This window comes from Aphelocoma coerulescens, unplaced genomic scaffold (genome assembly GCF_041296385.1).
Source record: "Aphelocoma coerulescens isolate FSJ_1873_10779 unplaced genomic scaffold, UR_Acoe_1.0 HiC_scaffold_193, whole genome shotgun sequence".
Lineage (NCBI taxonomy): Eukaryota > Metazoa > Chordata > Aves > Passeriformes > Corvidae > Aphelocoma > Aphelocoma coerulescens.
Window position 1 is genome coordinate 2501 of NW_027183541.1, and position 24349 is coordinate 26849.

Below are 24349 nucleotides of genomic sequence, written 5' to 3' on the forward strand. Positions count from 1 at the left end.
GTGGCCTGTGGCCCCTGGCCTGTGGCCCCTAACCCTGCCTCCTACCCTGCACACCTGTCCCTAGCCTGTGCTCCTCACCTGTGCCTGCACCCCTCGCCCTGCCTCTTGCCCTGTACCTGCACCCCTGACCTGTGATCCTCATGTGCACCTGCACCCCTAGTGTGTGGTCCCTACTTGCACCTGCACCCCTAACCTGTGCTCATTTGAACCTCCACCCCTAACCTGCACTCCTTCCCTGTGCCTGCACCCCTGGCCCTTGCTCCTCACCTGCACCTGGCACCCCTAGTGGGCACCTGTGCCCCTACCCTGTGTACTACTGTCCCCTTTGGCCCCTGGCCCTTACCTGCTGGTCTCTGGCTGGCGTGCGTTGTCCCTTGTGTGGTGGGCTCCTGCCGTGGTCCTGGTGGTGGGGCTCTGGCATTGTATGGGTATTGGGGCTATAGGGTTGGGGTCAGGGCTGAGGCTGCGGTTAGGGTTTGGGGCTGGGGTCGGGTGGGGAAGGTGCTGGCATGGGCTCAGCATTTTAGATTATTGCCTCCGGCTGTGGGGAGGGTGCTGGCAAGGGCTCAGCATTTTGGATTATTGCCTCCGGCTGTGGGGAGGGTGCTGGCATGGGCTCGGCATTCAGGGTGATTGCCTCCAGCTGTGGGGAGGGCTGCTGCCTGGGGCTGCTTTTTGGGGGGAATGGGGTGTTGTTTGGGGTCCTGGTTAAGGTTAGGTTTAGGGAATGGGGCTTGTGTATCGTACCTCTTGTGTTTGTTGTGGAGTGTGTGGTTTCTGAGCCCGTTCTCTTTATTCCCTGGCTTCCCCCTGGGCTCTTAGCCTTTATTATATTCTCCTGCTGCCTCCCCCTTGGGCTCTTGGCCTTTATTATGCCCCCCTGTACTCTCCCCCTGGGCTCTCAGCCTTTATTGTGTCCCTCCTTAGCTGCCACCCTTTTTGTGGTTTTCTAACCTTTTTTGTGTGGGTGTTCTCCTTCCGTGGGGGCTATGCCGCTCTCCTGGTGTTGGGGGGTCTGCCTGCTGTGGCTGGGTGGGCTAAAATGGTGGCCTGAGGGGTGCTGTGGGGTGGTGTGCGACTGGCGGGAAGGGGGGGCTGCCCTGAGGGGCGCCGGGATGGCGGGAAGGGCCGCCGTGAGGCGGCGCGGGGTGGGGGGGGTCCCCTGAGGGGACCCGCGGGCGGCGAGGGGCGGGAGCTGCCCTGAGGGGGGTCGCAATGGCGGGGAGGGCTGCCGTGAGGCGGCGCGGGGTGGGGGGGGTGCCCTGAGGGGACCCGCGGGCGGCGAGGGGCGGGGGATACCCTGAGGGGGGCTGTAATGGCGGGGGAGCTGCCCTGAGGGGACCCGCGGGCGGCGAGGGGTGGGGGGTGCCCTGAGGGGGTCCGGGGTACCGGGAGGGGCTGCCGTGAGGCGGCGTGGGGTGGGGGGGTGCCGTGAGGGAACCCGCGGGCGGCGAGGGGCGGGGGATACCCTGAGGGGGGCTATAATGGCGGGAGGGGCTGCCGTGAGGCGGCGGGGGGTGCCGTGAGGGGACCCGCGGGCGGCACGGGGCGGGGGATACCGTGAGGGGACCCGGAATGGCGGGAGGGGGGAGCGGCGGGGGGGGTGTGAGGCGGCGGAGCGGTGCGGGAGCGGTGGGGGGGTGTCGGCGGCTCACGGAGGGCTGGCGGGTGGCTCCAGGCGGCGGCGGAGTGGTGCGGGACCGGCGGCGGCTCACGGAGGGCTGGCGGGTGGCTGCGGGCGGCGGCGGGTACCGGACCGGTGGGCTCTGGCTGCCGGCAGGTGCAGGGTCGGCGCGGGACTGGCGGAGGGGCGGTGCCGGGGGCGGGAAATACCGTGAGGGGAGAGGGGCGGGGCTAGGTTTCGCGCGCGCGCGAAAGAGGGGGCGGCGCCGGGGGCGGGGCGGCGTGAGGGGAGGGGGGCGGGGCTACATTTCGCGCGCGCGCGAAGGAGGGGGGCGGTGCCGGGGGCGGGGCAGCGTGAGGGGAGGGGGCGGGGCAGCGTGAGGGGAGGGGGCGGGGCTACGTTTCGCGCGCGCGCGAAAGAGGGGGCGGTGCCGGGGGCGGGGCGGCGTGACGCAAGCGCCGGGGGCGGTGCCGGGGGCGGGGCGGCGTGACGCAAGCGCCGGGGGCGGCGCCGGGGGGCGGAGCGGCGTGACGCAAGCGCCGGGGGCGGCGCCGGGGGGCGGCGCGGCGTGACGCAAGCGCCGGGGGCGGCGCCGGGGGGCGGAGCGGCGTGACGCAAGCGCCGGGGGCGGCGCCGGGGGGCGGAGCGGCGTGACGCAAGCGCCGGGGGCGGTGCCGGGGGGCGGTGCGGCGTGACGCAAGCGCCGGGGGCGGTGCCGGGGGGCGGTGCGGCGTGACGCAAGCGCCGGGGGCGGTGCCGGGGGGCGGTGCGGCGTGACGCGGCCCGGAGGGGGGCGGAGCGGCGTGACGTGGGCAGCAGGGGCGGTGCCGGGGGGCGGCGACTGGGGCCGGGCGGGGGGGGGCGTGTGGCGGGGGCCAGGGGGGCGGCGACCGGGGCTGGGGGGGGGGGCGTGTGACGCGGGCCAGGGGGGCGGCGACCGGGGCCGGGCGGGGGCGTGTGACGCGGGCCAGGGGGGCGGCGACCGGGGCTGGGGGGGGGGCGTGTGACGCGGGCCAGGGGGGCGGCGACCGGGGCCGGGGGGGGCGGCGTGTGGCGCGGGCCAGGGGGGCGGCGACCGGGGCCGGGCGGGGGGGGGCGTGTGGCGGGGGCCAGGGGGGCGGCGACCGGGGCTGGGGGGGGGGCGTGTGACGCGGGCCGGGGGGGCGTGTGACACGGGCCAGGGGGGCGGCGACCGGGGCTGGGGGGGGCGTGTGACGCGGGCCAGGGGGGCGGCGACCGGGGCCGGGGGGGGGCGTGTGACGCGGGCCAGGGGGGCGGCGACCGGGGCCGGGGGGGGGCGTGTGGCGTGGGCCAGGGGGGTGGCGACCAGGGCCGGGGGGGGGCGGCCAGGGGGGCAGCAACCAGGGCCGGGGGGTGTGCGGGGTGGGCCAGGGGGGCGGTGACCGGGGCCAGGGGGGAGTAGCTATGTGATGACTAATTGAATCAATTAGTTGCTCCCAGCTGGAGCACTAATTAGGGGCCCTATATACTATATATAAAAAGAAGAAAAATAATAAGTCTGGTGCAGCAGTAGGGCTTTTAATGCTCCCTGGGAGTAAAAATTCTATATGTAAAACTTTTTTTTTTTTTACTCCCAGGGAGCATTAAAAGCCCTACTGCTGCTTTTTTAAATTTAAGCTATAAAGAAAAGTAAACTTTATTTCTAACAAAAGTTAGAAATAAAGTTAGAGGGAAAGAGAAAAGCAAAGTAGAAAAGTTAAAGTTAGAGAGAAAGAGAAAGAGAGAAAAGCAAAGTAGAAAAGTTAAAGTTAGAGAGAAAGAGAAAGAGAGAAAAGCAAAGTAGAAAAGTTAAAGTTAGAGAGAAAGAGAAAGAGAGAAAAGCAAAGTAGAAAAGTTAAAGTTAGAGAGAAAGAGAAAGAGAGAAAAGCAAAGTAGAAAAGTTAGAGGGAAAGAGAAAAGCAAAGTAGAAAAGTTAGAGAAAAAGAGAGAAGCAAAGTAGAAATGTTAGAGAGAAAGAGAAAAGCAAAGTAGAAATGTTAAAGTTGAAGAGAAGGAGAAAGAGAAAAGCAAAGTAGAAGAGTTAAAGTTAAAGAGAAGGAAAAAAGAGAAAAAGTAGAAAAGTTAAAGAGAGAGAAAAGCAAAGTAGAAAAGTTAAAGTTAGAGGGAAAGAGAAAAGCAAAGTAGAAAAGTTAAAGTTAGAGAGAAAGAAAGAGAAAAAGAAAAGCAAAGTAGAAAAGTTAAAGTTAGATAGAGAGAAAGAGAAAAAGAGAAAAGCAAAGTAGAAAAGTTAGAGAGAGAGAAAGGGAAAAAGAGAAAAGCAAAGCAAAGTAGAAAAGTTAAAGTTAGAGAGAGAGAAAAAGAAAAGCAAAGTAGAAAAGTTAAAGTTAGAGAGAAAGAGAAAAAGAGAAATGCAAAGTAGAAAAGTTAGAGGGAAAGAGAAAAGGAGAAAAGCAAAGTAGAAAAGTTAGAGGGAAAGAGAAAAGCAAAGCAGAAAAGTTAGAGGGAAAGAGAAAAGCAAAGTTGAAAAGTTAGAGGGAAGGAGAAAAGCAAAGTTGAAAAGTTAGAAACAGGAAAGCAAAGTAGAAAAGTTAAAGAGAAAGGGGAAAGTAAAGCAAAAGAGTCAGCGGGAAAGAGAAAAGTAAAGTTAAAAAGTTAGAGAGAGAGAGAAAGCAAAGTTAAAGACAGAAAAGTAGAGTTGGAGAGAAGAGGAAAGAGAAAAGTAGAGAAAACACAGGAATAAAGACAAACAGAGGAACAAAGAAGAGTTAAAAGAGAAAAATAGAGAAGGACAGAAACAGAGTTAAAGAGAAAAAGAGAGAGACAAAGCAATAAGGAGAAATAGGAAAGCAAAGAAACAGAGTTCTAGAGAAGCAAAGAAATGGAGTCAGAGACAAACAAGGAAATAGTTAAAGAGAAATAGGGAAGTAAAGCTAGAGAGAAACATAATTGGAGAGAGTGAGGAGAAACTGAGAGACAGAGGTAGAAACAATGAGGAAAAGGAAAAACAGACACAGAAATAAAGATAGACAGAGAAAAGTAAAGTGAAGCAAAGCAAGAAATACAGTGAATAAATGACTAAACCACACCAAAGAAAGACAGGAGCCAAGGAAGGAGGGGGGGGCTGGGGATCTTTATTAGGGTTTTAGAGTTTATTCAACTTTATTGAATGGATTTCTGTATTTACACTCTAGCACAATATACAGAAACAACAATGTATACAAATAAAGTACAAATACAATCCATATACACACTGGTAAAAGTCCTATTTGCATACAGAGCAATACATGGAAATACAGCAGCAGACACAAATACAGACCAATACAGAGCAGCACAAGGCAAATACATATCAATACAATATAACAATTACTCTATTTCTGGAAAACTTGCTACATTTTGTTTTATTGTTACAGAAAACCCAAAACAACAGCACCACAGGGAGAACATACCAGTCATCCACCACAAACACCTCTTTCAGCTTCCACACAACCCCACCATTGCTCTCATCGCAACCACTCTCCCCCCCCCAGGCTGCTCGGGAACGGGGTTCCCGAGAGCCTCCAAATCGTCCTGCCTGACAAAACCCCGGCCCGGCACGGTCCGCACCCAAACCTTGGCGATGAACATCGCCTCGCAGACCGGCCGGGACCGAGGAAAAAAAAACCCAGCCGGGGGGGAAAAAAAAAAAAAACCCCCCAGCTGGGGTTTTTTTATTCTAAATTTAAAAATGTGTTGAAAAACCTGAAAGGCAAAAACCAAACACACAAGGTTAGAACCATTCCACCACACACACACCTCTTTCAGCTTCCACACAATCCCACCATCATCTCAACCACTCTCCCCACCCTGGCTGCTCGGGAACGGGGTTCCCGAGAGCCTCCAAATCGTCCTGCCTGACAAAACCCCGGCCCGGCACGGTCCGCACCCAAACCTTGGCGATGAACATCGCCTCGCAGACCGGCCGGGACCGAGGAAAAAAAAACCCAGCCGGGGGGGAAAAAAAAAAAAAAACCCCCCAGCTGGGGTTTTTTTATTCTAAATTTAAAAATGTGTTGAAAAACCTGAAAGGCAAAAACCAAACACACAAGGTTAGAACCATTCCACCACACACACACCTCTTTCAGCTTCCACACAATCCCACCATCATCTCAACCACTCTCCCCACCCTGGCTGCTCGGGAACGGGGTTCCCGAGAGCCTCCAAATCGTCCTGCCTGACAAAACCCCGGCCCGGCACGGTCCGCACCCAAACCTTGGCGATGAACATCGCCTCGCAGACCGGCCGGGACCGAGGAAAAAAAAACCCAGCCGGGGGGGAAAAAAAAAAAAAAACCCCCCCAGCTGGGGTTTTTTTATTCTAAATTTAAAAATGTGTTGAAAAACCTGAAAGGCAAAAACCAAACACACAAGGTTAGAACCATTCCACCACACACACACCTCTTTCAGCTTCCACACAACCCCACCATCATCTCAACCACTCTCCCCCCCCCAGGCTGCTCGGGAACGGGGTTCCCGAGAGCCTCCAAATCGTCCTGCCTGACAAAACCCCGGCCCGGCACGGTCCGCACCCAAACCTTGGCGATGAACATCGCCTCGCAGACCGGCCGGGACCGAGGAAAAAAAAACCCAGCCGGGGGGGAAAAAAAAAAAACCCCCCCAGCTGGGGTTTTTTTATTCTAAATTTAAAAATGTGTTGAAAAACCTGAAAGGCAAAAACCAAACACACAAGGTTAGAACCATTCCACCACACACACACCTCTTTCAGCTTCCACACAATCCCACCATCATCTCAACCACTCTCCCCACCCTGGCTGCTCGGGAACGGGGTTCCCAAGAGCCTCCAAATCGTCCTGCCTGACAAAACCCCGGCCCGGCACGGTCCGCACCCAAACCTTGGCGATGAACGTCGCCTCGCAGACCGGCCGGGACCGAGGAAAAAAAAACCCAGCCGGGGGGGAAAAAAAAAAAAACCCCCCCAGCTGGGGTTTTTTTATTCTAAATTTAAAAATGTGTTGAAAAACCTGAAAAGCAAAATCCAAACACACAAGGTTAGAACCATTCTACCACACACACACACACACACACCTCTTTCAGCTTCCACACAACCCCACCATCATCTCAACCACTCTCCCCACCCTGGCTGCTCGGGAACGGGGTTCCCGAGAGCCTCCAAATCGTCCTGCCTGACAAAACCCCGGCCCGGCACGGTCCGCACCCAAACCTTGGCGATGAACGTCGCCTCGCAGACCGGCCGGGACCGAGGAAAAAAAAACCCAGCCGGGGGGGGAAAAAAAAAAAAACCCCCCCAGCTGGGGTTTTTTTATTCTAAATTTAAAAATGTGTTGAAAAACCTGAAAGGCAAAATCCAAACACACAAGGTTAGAACCATTCCACACACACACACTCACAGGCAGACACAACCACATAAGCACACACAACCTCTCACACACAGATACAGTCACACGCTATTCAGCTTACACACTGACTGTAGCCATTCATCAAAACACTCCACCAATGAAAATACTTTGATACATCTTCCCTGGCTGCCGCTCCTCGACATCGAGCCGTAGATTCCGGGAAAATCGGTAGCATCTGTGACCGTGGAGATCCAAAGCCGCCTCGGGACCTGCAAGAAAATGTGAAGCGGTCAGAGAGTGGCCCGTGGCTAGGAGTTATCCCCACACCAGGCCCATAAATTTTCTACCCAAAACCCCACAGAAAATAAATGAACCCTTAAGTTTTATGACTGTTCTACCTAACTGTGACTCTACATGCCAGGGCAGGGCGGCTCCGACCCTAAGCGGCGCACAGAGGGGCGGCACCCCAAATTAAGAAAAGATGACACGAGGGCTTGAGATGAGTCTCCAGAAGATTAATTCTTGAGCACAATACACTTAGAGGCGATGGAACCTACTGAAATACTGCGGTCATGGAGGGAGGGTCCGATACCCTCCCTCTAGAGGTCCAAGGGAATGACATGTGAAAAGAAGCCAGTACTAAAACTGAGAAGGAAGATAGATGAGAACATCTTGTGTACTTCCTCCAGTCTCAAGAAGTGAAAAGGTAAAGATGCCAGAATAAGCCCCATCTGGGAAAGTAGGCAAGTAGAGTACAGCCAATACGGCCCAGAACGATGCAAAAAAAGTCACTGATATGCAACAAAGCCCTGTGACACAGAGGACAATGGACACTACATAACATAGACACAACCTACAGAACATAGACACAAGTTGAAACTGCCCAGCAGTCTCACCTGATGGACCCAAGATTCCTACTGCAAGATGAGCCAGAGGCCGATGATGCCAAAGGAAAGAAAGCTCTATGGCAATAGCACATGATAGCAAAACATAAGTCCTTACAAGAAGTTGGTACCAAAGCTGTTAAGAGGATGCTCAAGCTCAGTAGGCCTAGAGAAGAAGGCAACAACTGCTGGGGGACCGGGGCGATCGCTCCGGACCCAAAGGCGAGCTCCTGGGCCAAAAGGTTTTGCGATGACATCAAGACTCAGAGAAGGCCGATGACGTGAAGCTCGTGAGAACACGGAGACGGGTCGGAACCGTCCTGCCCGGCAAAAGGTCGGGTGATGCTGAGGAGAAACCCTCTCCCTTTACTTCTAAGGGGCCTATCCCTCTACAGCCCTCTCCTCTAAGCTAACTTCAAATTGCCTCCTGCAAGTCCAAAGGGTTTTCCCTTGTCCCCACCACCGGTCCCAACACTTAGCTTTTGGAAGACGAGCCGACAAAATCCATCCTCAATGGAAATGAGCACACGGGCGCCATGGATGTTGATACGGTCCCCAGGGTCTGTTTTGGTGGCTGCAAAAATTCAGAAAAAAAATTCAGACCACAGTGAGACGTCCCAAAAGCGACCCCTTCCGCAAGGCCTCCCTCCCTCCTAAGGGCCCAGGCTCGCTTACCTGCCGCTTCCAAACTTCACCTCCGCAGCTGCTCACGGCACCTAAGACAACAAAACAGAAAACGTCACTGTGGCCCTCGAGAATATTAATCCCCGGGGGTCCTCCGCACCAGTACCCTGGCTCACCTCAAATCTTCATCCGATTCCAGAGGCGGCCCAGAAAATACCTGCAAAGCGAAAAGGTACATGCTTAGCACACTGCCACATACCGCTCGCCTATTACTTGCCCCACTTAAAGGCCAACTCACCTGATTGTCTCTATTTCTTGGCACATCCAAGGCAGCAGCAGCACCTGCAAAGAAACAAAGCAAAAAACATCCTGAAAGACTCTGAAATCACAACCTCCCCCCTCCAATTAAAGTACACTGTACCTATAGCTTAAGCTTGCACCCACCTGGCTGCCAGCATCCCCGACCGGGACATCTTGCCGGTGGACCGCCTAAAATGCGCAAAAAATAACAGATGCTTAGAGCTGCACCAGAAATTGATAAGTGAGGAAGAAAAACTAGTTCAGTCCACTAGTCACCACTTACCTCACTCACTTCACCTTGATGGCTGAGATCCAGCTTGACCTCCTAAAAATAAAGACAAAGAACAATGCTGTAACACAGCCACCATTTGCGCTTGCTCCACAAACACAAATGGTGACTGACCTTCCGGTGGGAACCCCGTCACCCGGTCCAGGGCGCTCTGCCACAAATTTAATCCCTCCGCATCTGAAAGAAAGCGATGACAAAAGTCAAAGTGCTGCATGAGAACTTCACAGCCCCAGCTATCTTGTGTCAATCTAGGAATACCATCTAGAGGCCAAACTACAGCCTACACCACAAGTTACAAGTCCCCAGGCCTTGTCCTATTACACCCATATGCCAGACCGTGCAGCAGGGCAGAGCAGCTCCGGGCCAAATTTACGCAGACACCTGTGACACAGGAAAGGACAAAGGAGGGGATGCGATGAAGAGAGAAAACCCTCGTAGAGAAGAACGATCGCAAGGACCGAGAGACCGAGGAATGAGATGACCTAGGCGAGACCGACGGTGAGCCGATGAGGCTCAAAGAACCCCGGCGGAAGGACTTATTCCGAGAACCGCAAAGACGGATGCCCGAGAATCGTACGGTCAGAATCCTCTACCGCTCTTTGCATTCTGACAAGTCCTAATCCGCTATAATGGATCATTGCGGCATACAGCTGTGAATACAGCTCAGAACAAGACCATAAAAGACATCTGACTCGACGCTTCTAAAGAGAGATGCGATTCTGATGCACCTCCAAGCTCTTGAGTCAAAGGATCGATGGTATCGGCACCGGGCCAAAGAGCACCGAGAGCAGAGATGCTAAGAATAACACCCAACATTTCCAATAAGCATCTCAAAGGGCTAAGGCAAAAGACCTGCAACAGAAGATGCCCAAAAGACACAGAACATACAATAGACAAGTGACACACACCGGGACTGCTCTGCTCTGCACACCTCGGCATTGTGATCAAAAGTGAGACTTGCCCTTTATGTGGCCTAAGGGGCCCCTTCCTGGACATCCCCACCTCCATATCTGACTCAAAAATCCCTCCCGGCGAGCCCTGACCCAACACCGCACATTCATTCCCTCAGTGGATTGTAGCCCTCAACTTATCTCTCAGGCATCTGGAGATGGGAATCCTCCTCAGGCACAACAGAAGGCCGGCTCACCCTCTGGGAAGCTCCTGTCATCACCGGGCTGTCGTCTCCTAGTCAGCCACAATAAAGAAAACCAAACATCACTACAGGAACTTAGTGGCACGTCGGCCAAAGCCCCGACAATTCCGCTACTCACCGTCCCCTAAGAAGGCCGGGGTCCTCCGACCGCACGCTTCGGCCGCGCTCCGAGGCCGACGCCGTCATCGCGGGGTATGCCTGGGTTAAGAGGAGACAAGGTGGTGTGGCATTGCTGAAACTTAAGTGGACCCTCCCTCCTCCTCCCTCCCTGACTCACCGCAACTCCACGGCCGTGGATGTACCGGAAGGTACCTCAGAAGAGAAAATGTAAAGGCTTCGTTGCAGAGTCCCGTAACACTTCCAGAGCGCTCACGACGGTGGCAAACCGGGTCTGTCGGGCGGTCGGCGAGAAGGTTCGGCATAAAAAAAGCGGACCCCCTAAAACACACAAATGACAATGGATGCTTAGAACTGCACCGGAAATTGATAACCGAGCAATAACAACTCATTCTGTCCACCGGTCACCGCTTACCTCGCTCCATCGACCTTGACTACTGCTATCCAGCTTTACCTCCTGAAAGCAAAGACAAAGAACAATGCTGTAACATAGCCACCATTTACAGTTACCCCACAAACACAGACGGCGACTGACCTTCTTGCGGGAACCCCCTCGCCCGGTCTTGGGCGCCCTGACACAGATTTCATCCATCTGCATCTGAAAGAAAGCGATGACAAAAGTCAGAGTCCTGCATGATAACAGCTCCAGGCATCCTGTGTCAATCTAGGAATACCAGCTAGAGGCCAAACTACACCCTATATTACAGATTTCAAGGCCTTGGGACTTGTCCTACTGCACCTATACACCAGACTACACGGCGGGGCAGAGCAGCTCCGGGCCAAACCCATGCAGGCACCCGTGACACAGGAAATGACAAACGAGGAGATGCGATGAAGAGAGAAAACTCTGGCAAGAGGAATGACCGCAAGGACCGAGAGAATGCGGAGCGAGATGATCTCGGCGAGACCGACGAGGCTCGAAGAAGATGCTAACGGAAGGGCTTATTCCGAGAACCGCAAAGATGGATGCCCGAGAATCGTCCGGTCAGAATCCTCTACCGCTCTTTGCATTCTGACAAGTCCTAATCCTCTGTAATGGATCACTGCGGTGCAGAGCTGTGAATATAGCTCAGAACAAGACCATAAAAGACCTCTGACTCAATGCCTCTGAAGGGAGATGCGATTCCAATGTGCATCCAAGCTCGTCGGTCAAAGCTCCGACGGTATCGGCACCCGGCCGAGGAACACGGATGCTAAGGATGATGCCTGGCATTTCCGATAAGCTGGCCCCTCGAAGGGCTAAGGAAAAAGACCTAAGACACAAGATGCCCAAAAGACACAGAACATACAACAGACAAGTGACACGACACGCACCGGGACTGCTCTGCCCGCCTCGGCATTGTGATCAAAAGTGAGACTTGCCCTTTATGTGGGCTAAGGGGCCCCTTCTTGGACATTCCCGCCTTCAAAGCTGACTCAAAAATCCCTCCCGGCGAGGCCCGACCCGGCACCCTGCTTTCATCCCCTCAGTGGGTCGTAACCCTCGACTTATCTCTCGGACGTCCGGGATGTGAATCCGCCTCGGGTGCAAAATAAGGCTACCTCGCTGTCCGGGAAGTTCCTGCCATCTCCTAGTCAGCTACAACAAAGAAAACCAAAACATCAGAAAATGTAAAGGCTTCATTGCAGAGCCCCATAACACTTTGGGAGGGCTCACGAGGGCGGCGAGCCGGCTCTGTCGGCCGGTCGGTGAGGGGATTTGGCATAATACAAGTAGACTGCTCAAAACACGCAAATGACGATGGCCGCTTAAAGTTTAGAGTACCGGCACTCGGCACCCGAGCGATAACAACTTTTTCCTTCCACCGGTCACCGCTTACCTCACTAACTTGACCTTGACTGCTGAGATCTGGCTTTATCTCCTAAAAGAAAGAGACAAAGAACGGTGCTATAACATAGCCATCATTTACACTTGCCCAGCACAGACAAACAGTTACTGACCTTCCTGCGGGAATCCCCTCACCCGGTATGGGGCGCTCTGCCACAGATTTAATCCATCTGCATCTGAAAGAAAGCGATGACAAAAGTCAAAGGGCTGCATGAGAATTTCACGGCTCCGACCATCTCGTGTGAATTTAGGAATATCATCTAGAGCCCAGCTACAACCTACATTACAAATTTCAAGTCCCCAGGCCTTGTTCTATTACACCTATGTGCCAGACTATGCGGCAGGGCGGAGCAGCTCCGGGCCAAACCCGTGCAAGCACCCGTGACACAGGAGATGACAAATGAGGAGACACGACAAGGACAGAAAACTCTCTGCGAAAAGAACGACTGCAAGCACATCAAAGGGCTAAGGCAGAAGACACGAGACACAAGATGCCCAAAAGACACAGAACGTAACAATAGACAGGTGACACGACACGCACCGGGATTGCTCTGCCCTGCGCACATCGGCATTGCGATCAAAAGCGAGACTTCCCTTTATGTGGGCTAAGGGGCCCCTTCTTGGATATCTCCATCTCCAAAGCTAATTCAAAAATCCCTCCCGGCAAGTTCCAACCCGACACCCCGCTTTCATCCCCTCCGTAGGTCAGAGCCCTCGACTTATCTCTCGGATGTCCGGGGATGCGAACGTGCCTCGGGTGCAAAAAGAAGGCTGGCTCTCGCTACCCGGGAAGGTCCTGCTGTCGCTGGGCTGTTGTCTCTTAGTCAGATACAATAAAGAAAACCAAGATCAAACTATGAGTTTAGTGGCAAATCGCAACAAGTCGGCAGCTCGCTTCGCTCCTAAGTGCCCCTAGATTCTCAAGGCCCTAGCTTTATCCCTAGTCTAAGGCTGCGGCTGCTATTGTGAGAGGCACCCAGGGTAGCAAGGGACAGAGTTACAAGGCGTTTCCATAAATGCATGGGATGTGTTTGCATGCCATAAAACTTGTAAATGAGGCTGCTATGCTTATGGAAAGGCCTTAAGCGGCTCCCAAATACACCGTGCCGCCTTCAAAAGCCCCCTGCTGTAACTCCTAACCCGCTACCCTGCTCGTCCTCCCTCTCCCGGTCGCAATCCTCAACTTCCCTATCGGAAGCCTCAATCTCGGACACCATCTACGGCACGAGGTAGATCCCTTTTTGGACACAATGAATTCACTGAAAAAATTTGAAGTATCCCACTCAACACAACCCGGAATAGCAGGAAGTTGCACTGCTCCAAAAAAAAAAAACCTTAGCACAAAACCAGAAATTATAAAACCACCTTACCAACCCTAAACATGTAACCCAAATGAGTGAACTTAAATATTACCTGTATTCCATGGTATCTTCTTCCCAATGTCTTCAAAGCCTCTGTTGCTTTAGAGGCTAAAAGAGCCTGCTGAAAGCAAGCTGAGATAAGCAGAAAGATCCCCATCACTGAAATGAGAGGAGAGCTCTTACCCCACTCACTCCCAGAGAGGGAATGACTCCCCTTGCAAAAGCCTGGGCTTAATATACCCCTGGCCGGGTCCGCCCCTCGTTCCCATGATGCCCAGGGAAAAGGGAGGAGCCAAATCCTGCAAGGTATAAAAGCCCTCCTAGGAGTTGCCACTGTTTGGCTCCTCTGACTTAAATTTGAGGTGAGTAAAGGGCTTGGTAGGAAACTCTGCAGGGAAACGACGATGCTTTCTTTTTTTGCTTTTATATTGAGCAAAAGGGTGGCCGGCCGGTAAGAAATCAAACTTTGTGTTTTGGGAACTCAGCTAGGTAATTTGTTGTTAAGTTGCATAATTATTCCCTAGTAATTACTGAGTAGTACTCCACCTGTGGCTTAGTAGGGTAGAGAAGAATAGTAATTTTATTAACGATGTAACTCTCCTTGGGACCTCTAATTAAGGCTATATACATTATAAATAAAAATAAGACTTCTTAATACCCTCCTAGCTGCTATTAGGGTTACGTCCGTGCGGGGCTCGCTCCCGTATGACGTTCGGTACCGGGGCTTGGGTAGGAGCACCCTGAGATGCAATTTAAATCCTTAAAATGCTCAAAAAGGGAGAGCTTTCTTTGACTGAAGTCTTTAAAATGAGGGAACGGGCAGGAGTTGCCTCCACTTGAACCGATACAATGGCAAATTAATGGCTTCTCCCCTTCAATTTAATCCCCTAACCTATTGGGAAAAGAGGGGTTTTCCTCACTTTAAAACTCTCTGGTGCTGGAAAAAGGGGGATTTTTCCTCAATTCAAACCCTTAGAAAGGAGGGAGAACTGGGCTTCCCCCTCAATTTAAACCTTACAATGATGGAAAAGGGGGAGATGAAAGGGACCTCACATACTGCCCTGCCCGCTCAGGTGCTGCCCCTTGGCACGAGAGCTTTTCCCTGGGTGTTTTCTTGAAGCGATGCTCCTTACCCGGGTGCATCCGGCCGCTCCCCGGCTCCTGCGGAGCGCTGCGACCGTTGTTCCCGAAGCGTCTCTCGGGACGCCTCCGTTGGCCCCTCTCGACCGGCAGCTCCCCGTGTAGGTGTGCCTCGGGAACCCTCTGAAAGCGACCTCTGGCAGAGCCGCCCCCTCCTCATCCACGCCGGTCGCGCTCGGTGCTGCCGCACCTCGGAGCGGGGGGATGAGGCGGAGAAAGGTCCTGCCGGTCGTTCCCTCCCCTACGTGGGCCGTCGTCCGCCCCCGAAACGCCGGGGTGTGGGGCTTTCCTTTCCGTGGAAAAGGACCGGCCTTCTCGTCCGGGTGCACGTGGCCAAAATTGGGATCCCGCCTCCAAAATTCCCTATGTCCTAGGCTTGTACTTACCGAGGAAATTCCCTGCCGATCGCAAGCGATTACCGGTAATGGTTCTTCCATAATTGTTACTGACTTCCGTTTCCTTTGAAGTGTTTGACGTGTTCCTCGAGGGGGTCGAGGGTTTGGCCGGGTCGTTTATGGCCCGTCCCGGCAGGCCCGGACCGAACCCGAGCGCCCCCGTCGCCGGTCCGCCCTGAATTTCGGTGAAATATTGATATTGTTTATAAATACTCCCTTTCCCTGCTACTCGGTCTTTCCTCGTGTATCTGCAGGGAGAGGGTTTACTCTATCCCTTGATCCCACCCGCAGCTCTCCGGCCCAAATGCCGATGCTTGCGGACACGATCTAAGCAGAAAACTACTACGAGTGTTGGCTTTTTGAAGTAAAAGTCTTATTGTACATCTGGCTGTACAATTTAAAAAAATGCATCTATTGATGGTCATTATGGGAAAGCTTTTCAGAGGAGAAAATACCCATTTTGGTAGCACAGATCCCATTTTGACAATACTGCATTTTTGTGGGTTTGGGAATCCTGCCTGTACAAGACATCTGAAAATCGGTATTTTACAATTTGATATTTGGAAACGGGGTCATTTTGATATTTTGGAACTTGATATTCTGTTGTTTTGAAATGGAATTAGTTTGGTATTTTGGAACCTGGTATTCTGATATTTGGAAACCGGGTAACTTTGGTATTTTGGAACTTGGTAATTTGTAACTGGGTTACTTTGGTATTTCTGAACGTGTTCTGGCAATTTGAAACTGGGTTACTTTGCTACCTCTGAACGTGGTGTTCTGGTATTTTGAAACTAGGCTATTTTAATATTTTGGAACTGGGTATTGTGGTTGTTTGAAACTGTTTTTCTGGTATTTTGAAATTTGGGTTTCTATGATTTTGAACTAGGTTATTCTGGTATTTTGTTCCAAAATACCAGACAAATAACAAACAAAACAAAGAACAAAATTTTTCTGTAGGCTGTTTTTTTGGTGTATTTGTAGGCTTTTTTTTTTTTCCCTGTGTATTGTATGATGAGCTTTTACTGGTTTTGTAACCTCGGGGTTTGGTTTTTTGTAATCTGCGCCTGGCAGGGACCTGGGGCATCCCGGTCGAGTCTCTAGGCTTCGTTTGCTGTCTTCCGCTACGATTAACAGTTCCTGGCATGGGAACTGTTAAATTACAGACTATATGATGAGACGCTTCCTGAAACAAATTAATTCCAGCTAAATGACTCTTCCTGCTCTGCAGTTCCTATACCTGGCCCGGTTTAAATCCGTACCTAGCCCGACTCTTCGGTCCTTCCGTTTCCTACCGCTCTGCTCGGGGCTTTGCACCTCACGCTCTTTCCTCCCTCGGTGGCGTCACGGCAGAATGTGGCGAGGTTTTGGCCGGCACTTGACGTCTCCGAGATGAACTTACCGAGAATTCTTCTGCTTTTCGCTGCACCTGCCACAACAACATTTGTTCACTGAAATAAATGCTTTCCACAATGAACTAAAGGTGTAAGGGAACAAGCGCTGCACTGTTGGGGAGGAGGATAGTTTGGCAAGGGAATTACACAGATCTGGAGGCTTGGCAGAATTGAAAAAAAGGCAAGAAAAACACAAGGACTCCAAGCCCAAGCTACATCCACTACACAAAACGTATTGGCCATAAAAGCAAGAAATTCCCATCTGCTTCTAAAAAACCTAAGCAGCACAAAATAAAATCTATTTTGCTAGAGTTCTGCTTACCATAAAAAACCCTGATTAATTTAATCATGACACTTAAACTTCAGGCATATTAGAAAACTTGTACTGTCTGAAATGTCAGGGGAGGCTGATGCAGCAGCTCCACCCCAGTCACTGTGCTGGAAAGCACAGGAGGCACCTGCTACATCACAGGTACTTTTGGAAATAAATAAAACGCAGCACTTTAGGTTGTGACAGATTGTAAAGCACTGTACCTAAAAGCCCCATAACATAAACATGTACTGAAGCTGAAGCAAGCACCACATTTGAAGCTTCTTTCCATCCTGTTCCTTCCACCCACTTCCTGCAGTTCCCTGGGAGCTGCCAGGAGCACTTACTTGCACTGAAGCATCTCCCATGATGAATTTTGCCCCTTCAATAACAGCTAAGTAGGAGAACCGGAGCTGATCTGCAGTCTGGATGAGCCCCATCCTGTACTTCCTCATTTCCAGGAGAACCTGCTTAACGTCCACGGAAGAAGGGTCTTTCCGTTTGTCCATCTGCAGATAAAAACGTGAAACGTGTTTTCTGCTCTGATGAGGTTCACTACAATGACTCACTTTGTGGTAAGGCCTTCACACCACCCTCCACATTACAGAACGAATGAACTCACATACAATTGGTATCAACGGCTCTTTACTGGGTCTCCAAAAACACACAGGGGAAAACACTGGGCCTCAAAAATGCTGCTTTCCCTGAAAGCAAAGCCTGTCTTTGCGAATCACTCTGAAAACTGGAGACTTTTCTTCCCCTAACTCAAAATGGCCACTTAGGAATGAGACCTGCCTTGGAATACACTCCCAAAACAGCAGAGTAAAACAACAGGAAATCACAGGGAACCCCTCCAGCCCCTGCTCCAGCTCCTTTAAGGCTGCACCAAAGCTCCCCTGAAGGTGCCTGTGCAGGAGAGGTGGCCCTGCAGGTGGCCCTTACCAGCAGCAGACAGGTGTCCACCAGGCAGAAGGTGCCCGACCTCCCGATGCCAGCGCTGCAGTGCACCACGACCGGGCCGTGCCCGGGGCTCGGCGAGCCCGACTCCCGCACCTTGAACGGGAAATTCAGGAACGAGGCCGGCGACTCTGGGACCCCAAAGTCGGGCCAGGTGGTGTAGTGAAAGTGCAGAATCTCCCGAGTTTCCTGGGTCCGCAAAAACAGGGTTTGGGAACAGTTTTAGTTTGGATACACCAGTCAGAAGGACTGACTTAAATTCCAAGGACAAAGTTTCAGGGAGTCTCAGGGAGTTTTTATAGCTGCACAGCCAAGAAACTAATTACAAGTAATTGTCTCTTGTTGTGAAGGTCTCCACTGGGACCAAAGGGAATTGGGTAAGTAAATTTACTTATTTACAATTCAGCTATTTCAGTGCAGCTCAGAAGCCTGTGTCACTCTGGGTATGGCTGAGACATGAAACCGCCTGGAGTGTCCCCAGGTACGTCTCAGAAATATCCAAGAGTTTCATTTCCATGACATCTCATGCAGAATCATCAAATCCAGACCAATTCGTGACCCCCAATTTCAAGCCAATCTCCTGGCCCGGCTGCGGCGCGATTCATCTGGTGCCCCGAGATGGGACCCTCTCTGCCCGGCTGCCGGATCCAGGGGTAAGCGGACCTCCCGGTCGCGACCCTGAATTTTCAGGGGGAGCTCGGCTGTCCTTTGGCTCGCGGCGGGGGCGGACAAGGACCATCTGCACCAAATTAAGGTATTTGCTATTCCTTTTAAACACAGAAATACCTGCAGGTCCAGGGTTCGAGTCCCTGAGGGTGGGTTGAAAGTCCCGAAGAAGACTGGGTCTCCCAAAATTAGTCCTGGGCAAGAAAAAAAAGTACTTTTAAGGGGTTGGACCCCACTGGGAAAGGTACCTTTAAGGGGCTGGACCCCACTGGCGTGTGCTATTGTACTGCTATTTTTGTTTTGTCTGTCGCTATTCTGCTGCTGTGTGAGTGAGAGTGGATGAGACGTGCTGTCAAAGTACAAAGCGAGTGAGAGGCTCTATCTGCGGTTCCGTACCCCGGCGACGGGCTCGACCGGAGGAAAGCGAAGCGTTTGGCAAAGAGCGAATGAGCATAAATCACATAAACTGTCGGTTTGGAATTCAACCTTACTGTCCAAAGGGGGTGGATTTTAGAGGAGAAAGATTTTAGCTATTGAATTGAAAACATGCAGACCCCCAACGCCTTTCTGATATAGCTCCATCTGATTTCCCTTTTGAAATCCCGTGTTAAGTGTGAGAAAACGGTTCTAAAGCTTGTCTTTGTGAGCATGTATTAATTGTGAGAGAAAGTGGTATTGTATTTCTACTAGATGGAGTGGGTGGTGTCCAAGCTGCCAGAGGAGAGAGCTTGGTATCAGACTAGAAAGAGCAGGAATAAAGAACTTGGCAGAAAAGGAAAGTGCAGATAATGTTAAAGGGGAGAGTGGCAGAGAATAGTGAGAAATTTGAGAGGAGCTGGTTAGAAAAGTACAGCAAGCGTACGGAAGAAGAGATGAGGAAAAGGCAAAAGCAATGGCAAAGGTGATGGCAGAGGTTGTAAGAATTGTGGACATTGTGGTTAATAGGTTTGGGTGTTTAGTTCCCTTTTCTGCTTGGTGTTTTGTGCGGAGCTGCGAGGCTCCTGTTATGTGGTGCTTGTGCAGAGCTGAAAGGCTCCTGTTTGGAGGGGACCCGTGCCCCTGTGCCTTTTGTGTTTTGTTGTGAAAAGCCAAAATTGGCAGGTTTCGGTTCTGAGGTGAATCCGGAGCTCCTATCTTGTGGGGAACCCTCCCCTGCCACCGGTCTGTGGTTTATTGTGGAGAACTAGAATTGGCAGATTCTAATCCTGCGGCCAATTCTGCAGCTGCTGCCTTGTGGGGATGGTGTTGTCCCTGTGCAGGCCCAGGTATTTGTCATGCAGCCTCATCTGCGGGGGCTGTAAAGAAACCTATGGGGAGAATGTTTTGCTGTCCTTCCTTGGTTAATTTGTTAGTCACCTCTCTACTCCTGGGGTGGACTTGGTAAAAAAAAAAAATATTGAGATAAGGAACAATTGGTTACTAAAAGATGATTGATTACTAAAAATGTGATTGGTTATTTTAAAAAAAAAAAAAGGCGACTCAAATGCCTGATTCACAGACTGCAACTCTTGCAAAACTTTTAAAAGCAGTCTCGCTCCCTCCGCTGAAGAATCAATTGGAAGAAACCCCACCGAAAACCTGTGGGAGACAACAAAAGTGGTGCGACAAGCACTTCATAGAATAAAAACTAAAACTCCACTTGAATAAGTTAATGCAATTAAACTCTTGTTTCACTCAGACATATTTTTTTGGGGGAAGTTTGTTTCTTTTCTCTTTTCTAGGAATGTCAAATGTCCCGACATCAAAGATAAAGCAAGCAGTTTGAGAGCAAGGAAACTGCAAGCAGCAAAATCACACCTAAATGTGATAACCGTTGCTTCGCTGTCACTTTGTGTTAGCCCTATAAAGTTTTACTTCTTTTTTAATAATCGGTCTAGTGGGCCAAATTTTCACTTTTCTTTTATAGGAATCTACCAACACATGAGATGGAGCTGTGTGAACACCAATGAAATTGAAAGTGTCACCATAATTGCTTGCATTGTCAGTTGGTTAATGTTTGTAATTTGTTTGTGGTTTCATTGCAAGTGACAGATCAAATAGTAGTTAAAGCATTCTACATATTCTTGAGTTTAATTTTTGTCTAACTTGTTTTGTCTTTTTACTGAAAAATGGTGTGGCTCAGGTCTTATGGATGTATAATTTGTTTCAACCAATATGATCCTGAGAGTTGGTATAAGAATTTATACATATTTGAAATCCTACAAATATGGACTAACCCTCCCGGTTCTGCCTCAGAAGGCTTCAAAATTATTATAATCTGGCTAAATTTTTTGGATTTTCTAATTAGTGAATTAAAGAATCGTGACAAAACACAAGCAAATGCTACATGAGAAATGATTGAATCCCCCTTCCTAAACCAGGAGGGATACAGAAAAGCCTTCTACCAGCTCTCAAACTAAAGTGCTGTTCAATCTCATGCCATATGTCTTAAGAGGATGTTTTAACTTTTCCTCGCCCCTCCTATTTATAGCATATTCTGCAATCTCAGTTGTAGGTGCAGAATGGGATGAAGGCAATTTATTCACCGAAAAAAAAAAAGGCTACATGAGGTAAAAAGAAAAAAAAAACAAACCCTAAGTTTGAAAGAGAATTCATTTCATTTTTAATCCCACCAAAAATAAAGCCACAGTTTGTAGTTTGTGTCAAGATTAAATGACGAGAGTGCTATAATCTGTCTCCTGGAAAACAGAGCATAGCCCTGATGTAAAGATATGTTTGCATGAGAATATTTTGTATGAAAATGTTTTGTGTGTTAGTTTGGTATCATAAAAACTAATCCTTCATAATGTATAGAATTATATAGCAGAGTAAGAATATTATTATAACAAAAACTGTATAAAGAAGTTACAACCAAAGAAGCCTCCTGAAGATACCTGACTAGGACTTTGAAGTGTAAGTTAAACCACTAAGATTAGATAAAGGGAAAACCCATTCTTTGCCCAACTCAGGCCTAGGAAAAAAAACAAAACAAAACCAAAAAAAAAAGACAAAACAAACAAGACTGAAAGAAGAGAAATACCCATAGATAGTAAAATAACAAATCAGATGATCCCATTAGTAAGAGATGTTGAAATTCCAGGGAGATCAAAACGGGCTCCCCCAGTGATTATTGAACTACTGGAAGGGGTACAACCAGTGTCAGTTAAACAATATCCACTAAGGCATGAAGCATGAGTAGGAATGGAACCAATAATAGTAAATTTATTGATCAGAAGTTGTTGAGAGAGTGTAGACCTTCCTGCAATACCCCAATTCTACCAGTACAAAAGCCAAATGGAAGTTATTGATTAGTTCAGGACCTGAGGACACTTTACTCACAAAATTACCAAGTGACTGAGTGTGGTTTTCAGTTTTAGATTTAAAGGATGTTTTCTTTTGTCTGCCATTAGCTGAAAGCAGTCAGGAGATTTTTGCCTTTGAATGGGAAAACCCCAGAACAGGGAGAAAAAGCCAGCTTACGTGGACTGTATTGCCACAAGGATTCAAAAATAGACCCGTGATATTTGGAGATCAATTAGCCGAGGAACTGGAAGCCTGGACGCCGCCGCTTGGGAAAGGGAAGGTACGCTCTTGCAGTACATTGATGATCTATTAATAGCAACAAGGACCTGTGAAGACTGCAAGAACTGGACTGTAAGTCTTTTAAATTTTCTGAGACTAAGTGGATATAGAGTCTCTCCTGAAAAGGCTCAGCTAGTCCTCCACAATGTTACATATCTGGGGTATGAACTGGCAGGAGGGGAGAGAGCCTTGAGAGACAACAGGAAGGAGGCAATTTGTCAAATTGCCCTGGCCAACTGAAGAACCAAAGAACTGAGAAGTTTTCTGGGAATGACAGGATGGTGTAGATTACGGATCTGCAACTATAGACTCATTGTGAAACCTTTATACCAACTCCTAAAAGAGACTAGGGGAACTCACCTATGCTGGACACCAGAGACTAATAATGTATTTGTAACTCTACTGGGCATACCAGATGTCACTAAACCTTTTCTGTTGTTTTGATATGAGAGACAAGGACTGGCGCTGGGACTTTTGGCACAGAAGCTGGGACCCTACAAAAGGCCGGTGGCTTATTTCTCCAAGCAGCTGGACGTGGTCAGACACGGAGAGCCTGCACTGCGTGCAGTGGCAGCCGTGATCCTGAACGTAGAAGCTCGCGAGTTCACACTGGGACAGCAGATAACTGTTTTTGTCTCTCACACGGTGTCAGCAGTGCTCACACAGAAAGGAAATCACTGGTTAACCCCATCTCGCTTTCTCAAATACCAGGCTGTCCTAGCAGAATCGGAGGATGTGAGTATCCAAGTAACTAACATTTTAAACCCAGCAGCTTACCTGGGGCAAGGCTGCTGAGGAGCCTGTACGGCATGACCGCATCGAAACCGTGGAGGCGGTTTACTCCGGCCGCCCGGACCTAAAGGACTCTCCGCTAGAAAATGCGGCAAACTGGTTCACCGATAGGAGCGGTTATGTCAAGAATGGTAAGCGGCTCGCTGGGTATGCAGTTACAGCCACAGACGCTGTCATTGAGGCAAAACCATTACCTGTGGGGACATCAGCTCAAAAGGCTGAAATAATAGCCCTAACTCGAGCCTTGGCATTGGCCGAAGGAAAACCTATCAACATTTGGACTTATTCGAGGTATACTTTTGGGGTGGTACACGCTCACGGGGCTATCTGGAAAGAAAGGGGTTTATTAACCTCACAGAAGAAATCAAGCAAGCTACTGAAATTGTACAGTTACTGGAATCAGTGGTAAAACCTTCAAAAGTGGCTATAATGCATTGTAAGGGACAGTCCCAGGGTAACACTATCCCTGAACTGGGAAATGCTATGGCAGACAAAACAGCAAAGGCAGTGGCCAGTGGGGTTCAGATCCAAGCCCTAGCTCTAATTCCTTCTAGCATCCTTATAAGTAGAAAAAAAAAAAAAACCACCATATGACACTGATGATTTAAATTGGATACAAGAAGACAAGGGACAAATGAGCACAGATGGGTGGGCTAGGATAAAGGGTCTCATAATCATACCCAGAAAACTCTTAAAATTATTTATCCAAAGCGAACATTGCATCAGATCACCTTAGATTACAGTTCTTGAAGGTTTGAGGAGGTATGAGACAAACTTACAGCATGGTTACCCAACTTACCTTGCTTAAACAATTGTTTGTAATAGCTATTTGTGTTATTGCATTGTTACTTAGTGTTTGTATTAGTAGTTACTGTTGTATGATATTATGTACCTGGAATCGAGATGCTTATGCTCCATGGCACAAGCATAAACTTAGAACTAAGATAGAGAAGGGTTCTTACTTTAAAGACATGCAAGATTTGTAAAGAATTACAAATACCCAAAGAAAAGGGGGGGATTGAAGAAGGGGCAGTCAATAACTAACTCACGTAAGCACAAGTTAACTAGCTGGAGACAGCAAATGTTAGTTCAGACAGCAGATGCTAATTACACAACCTAAGAAGCCAAATTCACCTTAATCTTGTCAAGATAGAGGTGTAATAAATAAGGGTATTTTGTTCATTGAAAACAGCTGACACAGGCCACAACGTACATAACAGGAAATGTCTTAACATATCCATATGTAAAGGTTGTAAGTGCTGTAAGTGTACTATTGTTTAAGCTCCAGGAAGAAAAGCGGGGGATACTAACTGACCAAATATGGAAAGGGTCACCCAGAGGGCACTTGAAGAAGACTACTTGCCTTCAGCTATCGACCACCAGAAGGCAGAAAACGACCCCCTAGCAACAAGCTCACACATGCGTAGAGTACTCCCTTGAAGATAAGTTACCAGGAAATGATCCTGCATAAAAGAAGGACTGAAATTTGCAAACCCCTGCGGCAGTCGGTGGAGCGGGGACTCCCCTGTCGCCCAGCGCTGATTTTGCTTATGCCTTGCTTGCTGTAATTAATAACTTCTCTAATTTGATTAAACCTCCTTGTCTGCCTCAGTCAATCACAATTTGGTGCCGTGACTCGGATG

General features: G+C 50.0%; 1 protein-coding gene across 1 annotated transcript; it reads right to left on the reverse strand.

Moving 5' to 3' along the window:
• Nucleotides 1-6616: 6616 nt before the first annotated feature.
• Nucleotides 6617-22725, reverse strand: LOC138101105 (tyrosine-protein phosphatase non-receptor type 1-like). Its single transcript, XM_068998948.1, has 21 exons — nt 22692-22725; nt 18474-18547; nt 17673-17876; nt 17078-17239; nt 16289-16455; nt 13547-15204; nt 12886-12952; nt 12247-12309; nt 12126-12167; nt 10841-11884; nt 10721-10762; nt 10466-10626; nt 10307-10386; nt 10123-10220; nt 9150-9212; nt 9030-9071; nt 8891-8935; nt 8745-8815; nt 8623-8663; nt 8498-8538; nt 6617-8396 (listed from the first exon to the last, which is right to left on the reverse strand). The coding sequence occupies exons 1-5, from the start codon at nt 22723-22725 to the stop codon at nt 16345-16347; spliced, it is 585 nt and encodes a 194-aa protein (XP_068855049.1). The 3' UTR covers nt 6617-8396; nt 8498-8538; nt 8623-8663; nt 8745-8815; nt 8891-8935; nt 9030-9071; nt 9150-9212; nt 10123-10220; nt 10307-10386; nt 10466-10626; nt 10721-10762; nt 10841-11884; nt 12126-12167; nt 12247-12309; nt 12886-12952; nt 13547-15204; nt 16289-16344.
• Nucleotides 22726-24349: the final 1624 nt, after the last annotated feature.

What these genes read in the sequence shown, in the direction of transcription:
- LOC138101105 (XM_068998948.1), bottom strand. Translation starts at nt 22,725, where the DNA reads ATGCCGTACAGGCTCCTCAGCAGCCTTGCCCCAG. An exon ending in CTCGAACCCTGGACCTGCAG is followed by an intron (nt 17,877 to 18,473) that starts GTATTTCTGTGT and finishes TTGCGGACCCAG; the next exon opens with GAAACTCGGGAGATTCTGCA. An exon ending in TGGACACCTGTCTGCTGCTG is followed by an intron (nt 17,240 to 17,672) that starts GTAAGGGCCACC and finishes TTTTATCTGCAG; the next exon opens with ATGGACAAACGGAAAGACCC.